This window comes from Sebastes fasciatus, chromosome 6 (genome assembly GCF_043250625.1).
Source record: "Sebastes fasciatus isolate fSebFas1 chromosome 6, fSebFas1.pri, whole genome shotgun sequence".
Lineage (NCBI taxonomy): Eukaryota > Metazoa > Chordata > Actinopteri > Perciformes > Sebastidae > Sebastes > Sebastes fasciatus.
The window spans coordinates 30,679,972-30,686,684 of NC_133800.1; the positions used below are offsets into that span (position 1 = coordinate 30,679,972).

Sequence of the window (6,713 nt, forward strand, 5' to 3'; positions counted from 1 at the left end):
TTGTTATTGTCCATGACAAGTCCATAAACAATGTCCTTTTGAGAGAAGTTTCCCAGATGAGAAACTTTTGGGAAAAGCCAGTCATGTATATCATAAAGCCATAAAGCTCCAGAATACATACAATGAAAAATAATAAATCATCAGTAGTTTCAGTATCATCACAAAATACAGTTATTGGTTTCAATTCCAAATTGTTGTCGCGACAAATCACTCGATGGATACACTCCGCTTAATATTTTAAAATGGATTTCTTAAGTTGTTAAGCGTAAAATGCCTATTTGACCTCTTGAGAGACACACTGGCCTAATGAAAAGGATCTTGAAGATGGTGCAGTAGCGAACTAGTTTCAGAAGGAGGGAGCAAAACATGGCCAGTACTCCCTCAGATATCGTGGTGTACAAATATGGAACACCAAAATACATGTTATCAAGAGCTTGCTATCCTTAGAACATTTTAAAAGGAAATTATCATCACATTTAATTAATGATGTCTAATTATCTTTTGATATGTTTAGATATATTTTCTTTTCTTCTGTACTGTTTTTTTGTATGTATTTCATTGTTTTTATTGGATTGTTTTCCACTGTTGGGTAGGGTTTTTCTGCACATTTTGTGTACTTCTTGTTGTTGTTTAGCTTTTGTTGTATTTTAAAAATGATGTTAATTTAGATCTTTCTTCCTTTTTTGTTATTGTTTTTTTTTTTTGCTGGGGTTGGAGGGGGAGGTCCTTACGCAAATAAATAAAATAAATTAAATAAAATAAATAAAATAAATAAAATAAATAAAATAAATAAAATAAATAAAATAAATAAAATAAATAAAATAAATAAAATAAATACAAGATAACGGATGTCGTAAACCCCCAAAAAGAAGAAGCAGAAGAACAAGGAGGAGGTAGTAAACAATACAAGCTACTACAAAGTTAACGTTTACTCTATGGATATATGGATTTAGCTGGATGACGATATTGTAGCTGAAGCGCAGATAATTATTTGATCAGTTGAAAGCGGAAAGAGAAGCTGCCGCACTTCTGGTGTCGGAACTTAAAAGTGTGACACCCAGCGGAAGTAAACAACACAAGCTCTGGTAGCGTTAGCTGTATGGACGTGTTGAATTAGCTGGAAGACGATATTGTAGTTGTAGTACTGATAATTATTTAATTTTGTAATTAAGCAACAATGTCTTCAGTTGAGTATTTGAGAGAGTTTGTCAACGAGCGACTAACTGCTGCTGCTGAAGAAATATTCAGAGGTTTTGAAAAGACTATCTTCGAGTACGAGGAAGAGATCGATCGTCAGCGCAAACTGTTGGATGTCGTTTTGAATCCTGATATAAAGATAACCAGGATAGGTGTGTAAAACTTCAACGGTCTTTAAAAGCCTAACGTGGCTGTATGACTCGTATATGATCCTGTTTTAAATGTGTTTTTTCTGCTCTGATGTCTGTTTTCTATCATCACAGTAGTATCTTCCCTTTGTTCTGTCCCTCCAGAGCTCCCACAGCAACATGTCTGTAAGGAGGAGGAGGTTCTCGCTGACCAGCAGCTCTGTATTCAGGAGAGGAACTCCAGTCTGGACCAAGAGGACCCGGAGCCTCTACAGATTAAAGAGGAACAGGAGGAACTCTGCACCAGTCAGGAGGGAGAGCAGCTTGAACTGAAGCAGGAGACTGAGACCTTTATGATGACTTATACTGATGAGGAAAGTGACCACAGTGAAGATCAGACTTTGTACTTTAATCCTGACAAAAGTCAGAGTGCAGCAGAGACAGAGCTTCCAGCTAGCATGTGTATCAGTTGGCTAAAAGACGAATCTGACTGTGAAAACCCTGAAGAATCAGAATCAAACAGTGACCACCAGCTCCTGTCTCACAACTCTCATGTAGCTGAGAGCCAAGATCAGAAAGGAGGCAAACATGGAGACTCAGGATCAACTAGTAATGAAGAGCTGAAGCCAAAGAAACAAAACAGAAGTTACAGTAGCAATGTACATAACTCTAACTTGTCAGAGATTCACAATAATACTCACACAGGTAAAAAATATTTCAAATGTGACACTTGTGGGAAAGCTTTTAAGTATGAGTTAAGATTGCAGAGACACCTGGGCGTCCACACGGGTGAGAAGCCGTACCTTTGCAAGACGTGCGGGAAAAGATTCTGTTCCATGCAAGCAGTGAAAAGGCATATGACAATCCACACAGGTGAGAAGCCGTACCTCTGCAAGATCTGCGGGAAAAGATTTGGTTACATGTCTACACTGAAAACTCATATAGGAATCCACACAGGTGAGAAGTCGTATTCATGCAAAACATGTGAAAAAGATTTCCGACTAAGTGGTGACTTGAAAGTCCACATGAGAACCCACACGGGTGAGAAACCGTACGTTTGCCAAATCTGCGGCAAAGCATTCTGTGATATTTCAGCATGGAAAAGGCATATGATAGTCCACACAGGTGAGAAGCCATACCTCTGCAAGACCTGCGGGAAAAGATTTGGTTATATGTCAACACTGAAAACTCATATAAGAATCCACACCGGTGAGAAGTCATTTTCATGCAAAACATGTGGGAGAGCTTTCAGAAACAATGGTGACTTGACAGTCCACATGAGAACCCACACAGGTGAGAAGCCGTATACCTGCAAAACATGTGGGAGAGCTTTCAGACAGAGTGGTTACTTGGCAGTCCACATGAAAACCCACACAGGTGAGATGCTGTAACTTTGCAAAACCTGTGGGGAGAGATTCTTTGGAGTACTTGAATTGGAAAGGCATATAGAAGTGCTTACAGACAGGTAGTTTTATAATTGAACTCTCACAAGCCAGGAGCCACATAAATGCAGCATTTGTGGGAAAAGCTAATCACATTCTTGAAAACACAAGGGGATCAATATACACAGGAAAAAACATTGAGCTGAAACTGCTGTGGAGACGTGTTCACGAACTGAATGAAGTACACTTTTGCAATAGTTACATCTCTATAACTGAATTTAAAATGTTTCCCACTTGACGAGATGTAATATCTTAATGTAAAGTTTCCCTTTATATGACTACTTATATGTCTGTTTGCAAACTGTATTTCTCTGGAACGATCGTAGTTTCCCAAATCAAGGGGAATGTTAGTTTCATAGTGAGTGCTTAGTTGTGGCACAGAGGTTGCTGGTGTAGTCTGACCCATAAAGGCAAGAAGCCGTACTCTTGCAAAATATGCAGGAGAGATTTCAGGTCCATATAAGATGTACAACCCCATAATTTTGCAATGGTGCGTCTTTGTAGTTATACTTTACAGTATGTTGGAGCGAAAGCATTTCTGGGAGAAGCACAGTATCTCGGGAATCTTTGTTTCACAGTGAGTGCACAGTGTTACTCTAATGGTATGATGTGGATGACTTATTGTTGTGCGGATGACTGAGCATTTGCCCTAAATTTCAATAAATATTAATTTTTCAAAAGACCAGCGTATTGTATGTGTTTTTTGTCAGTAGTTCTAGTGTGCAATCAGTTCAAAACACTGACAGCTGATCTAGATACAGTTTGAAAGTCAAAATTAAAAATAGCATCACTTTTGTAATGAAATAATTGTTAACATGTAAGCAGTGTTGGAATTGTTCACCACCTTTTACTCCAAAACATTTAAATATTGCATAATTATATGACTGACGGGCCATTATGCATAGTTATTAATTTAACGTTTCTTACATGTTTTGCTAGTACTTCCATTCTTTTACTTAACATTTTGAATGCACCCTGAATTACACTGTAGTATTTCTACTTAAACAGTCTCAACTCTTCTTCCACCACTGCTTTTTTTTTTTAATGCAAAATCATTATCTGCAAAATAACAATTTATTTTAATTTATTTATTTGCACAGACTGTATATAAAACTGCACAAAAATCCAGTCAATGAAAAACAAACAAGAAATGTGTCAGGAGAGGTCAAGAAGCCACAGCCTTATACAAAGGACATCCCCCCCAACCCCAGGAAAAAAAAAAACAATAACAAAAAAGGAAGAAAGATCTAAACTAACATAATTTAAAAAATACAACAAAAGTTAAACAACAACAAGAAGTACACAACATGTGCAAAAAAAAACTAACCGCAACAAAAACATGTCTGTCAGTTAAAAGTAGTAGTTTATTAAAGATAACCAGATTTCTTTGTGGAATGAAGCGAGGCACGTGAACATCCTGGTTACTGCTGTTAAACACACACGTTTGAATAAATGCCATCAGTTGAAACCGGAAAGAGAAGCTGCCGCACTTCCGGTGTCGGACCTTAACAGTGTGACACCCAGCGGAAGTAAACAACATAAGCTCTAGTAGCGTTAGCTGTAAGATGATCTTGTAATTACGGATACTTATTTAATTTATGATTAAGCAACAATGTCTTCAGTTGAGTATTTAAGAGAGATTGTCAACGAGCGACTAACTGCTGCTGCTGAAGAAATATTCGGAGTTTTTGAAAAAGCTATTATCGAGTACGAGGAAGAGATCGATCGTCAGCGCAAACTGTTGGATATCGTTTGGAAACCTGAAAGGTTACACATGATAGGTGTGTACAACTTCAGTAATCTTTAATAACCTAACATGCCAATGTCTCTTCTATATGATCCTGGTCTAAATATTGTATTTTTTCTGCTCAGATGTTGGTTTTTCTTTACCATCACAGTAGTATCCTCTTCCTTTTGTTCTCTGTCCCTCCAGAGCTCCCACAGCAACATGTCTGTAAGGATGAGGAGGTTCTTGCTGACCAGCAGCTCTGTATTCAGGAGAGGAACTCCAGTCTGGACCAAGAGGACCCAGAGCCTCCACAGATTAAAGAGGAACAGGAGGAACTCTGCATCAGTCAGGAGGAAGAGCAGCTTGAACTGAAGCAGGAGACTGAGACCTTTATGTTGACTCCTACTGATGAGGAAAGTGACCACAGTGAAGATCAGACTCTGTACTTTAATGCTGATGATACTTTAAGTGCAGCAGAGTCTGTAGTCAACATACAAGTTATAAACACTTCTGTATCGGTACCAAACAGTGACCACCAGCTCCTCTTTCACAACTCTCATGTAGCTGAGAGCCAAGCTCATTGTGCAGAGCCAAAACAGCAGTCAAGACATCACAAAAGCACAAGTCGCAATGTAAACAACTCTAACTTGTTAAAGATTCACTGTAATACTCACACAGGTAAACAGTCTTTTAAATGTGACACATGTGGAAAAGATTTTAATTATAAGTCAAAATTGCAGAGGCACATGAGAGTACACGCAGGTGAGAAGCCGTATTCTTGCAAAACATGTGGGAAAGATTTCAGACTTCCTGGTGACTTAAAAGTCCACGTGAGAACCCACACAGGTGAGAAGCCGTACCTTTGCAAGACCTGCGGTAACAGATTCTGTGATTTTTCAGCATTGAAAAAACATATGAGAATCCACACAGGTGAGAAGCCGTATGCTTGTAAAACATGTGGGAAAGCTTTCAGACAGAACAGTAACTTGACGGTCCATATGAGAACCCACACAGGTGAGAAGCCATTTCCTTGCAAAACATGTGGAAAAGGTTACGGACGTAATAGGGGCTTGTTGCTCCACATGATAAGAGCCCACGCTGGTGAGAAGCCGTACCTCTGCAAGATCTGCGGGGAAAGATTCTTTGGAGTGCTTGAATTCAAAAGGCATATAGGAGTGCATACAGACAATTCGTTTTCTATTTGAACTCACACAAGTCAGGAGCCACATCATTGCAGTTTTTGTGGAAAAAGTTTTACTCAAATGACATACTTGGAAAAACTCCCGAGGATCAATATACAAAGGAGAAACTATTGAGCTGAAACTGCTGTGGAGATGTTTTCACTAACAGAATGAAATACACTTGTAGCAATAGCTTCATCTCTGTAGTTGAATGTAAAATGGTTTGCACAAAGATGACATGTCAATATCATTGTGTAAAGTTTCCAGTCATATGACTGTATTACTTATATTTCTGTTAGCCGCTGTATTTCTTTTAACTATAAAGCAAGGAATCTCTGTCTGTCTTTCTGTATGTCCTACACATATCTCGAGAACCGCTCATCCGATCAACTTCACACTTGGTGGGTGTGTTGCTGGGGACCCCATGGAGTGCTTTGTTGAATTTGGGCACGCGACACATTCAGTATTGATAAACTTTGAATAAACAAGCACACAGCGCTCTGTGCAGCAAGCGAGGCATCAGGGCTCTGCAGGCAGTCCATCATGACGTCAACAGCGTGCAGACCGTGGCTCATTGCAGTTCTTTGCTGGATAATGTCACAACCGGACTTTTCTTCGCTTCCCTTGAGTCAACATAAGCGGATAGCCATCTGGACACAGAATCGAACCAGAGTGTATTTCACCGGTGTGACCATGAGTAAGCTGCGAGTGTGTTTTCCCCCATGAGTAAGATATATGTTGGAGCGAAAGTGTTTCTGGGAAAATCCCAGTATCTCTGGAATCTTTGTTTCACAGTGAGTGCACAGTAGTGGCTGTTAATCTAATGGTGTGATGTGGATAAGAGCATTTTCCAAAATGCAATAAATGTCAGTTTTTCAAAAGATCAGCGTCTTGTACATGTTTAATGTCAGTAGTTCTAGTGTGCAATCACTTCAAAACACTGACAGCTGATGTAGACACAGTTTGAAAGTCAAAATAACATCAACACAAAAGTGATGTTATCAAAAATAACATCACTTTTGTAATGAAATATTTA

At 39.0% G+C, this 6,713-nt stretch overlaps 2 protein-coding genes across 2 annotated transcripts; both read left to right on the forward strand.

The window, feature by feature from the left end:
- The first annotated feature begins 1,022 nt into the window (after positions 1 to 1,022).
- LOC141769765 (uncharacterized) lies at positions 1,023 to 3,449 on the forward strand. Its single transcript, XM_074639167.1, has 2 exons — positions 1,023 to 1,349; positions 1,491 to 3,449. Exons 1-2 carry the CDS (start codon positions 1,178 to 1,180, stop codon positions 2,714 to 2,716), a joined length of 1,398 nt encoding a protein of 465 aa, XP_074495268.1. The 5' UTR covers positions 1,023 to 1,177; the 3' UTR covers positions 2,717 to 3,449.
- Positions 3,450 to 4,242: 793 nt separating this feature from the next.
- LOC141769770 (uncharacterized) lies at positions 4,243 to 6,558 on the forward strand. Its single transcript, XM_074639173.1, has 2 exons — positions 4,243 to 4,548; positions 4,701 to 6,558. Exons 1-2 carry the CDS (start codon positions 4,380 to 4,382, stop codon positions 5,699 to 5,701), a joined length of 1,170 nt encoding a protein of 389 aa, XP_074495274.1. The 5' UTR covers positions 4,243 to 4,379; the 3' UTR covers positions 5,702 to 6,558.
- The last annotated feature ends 155 nt before the right edge of the window (positions 6,559 to 6,713 follow it).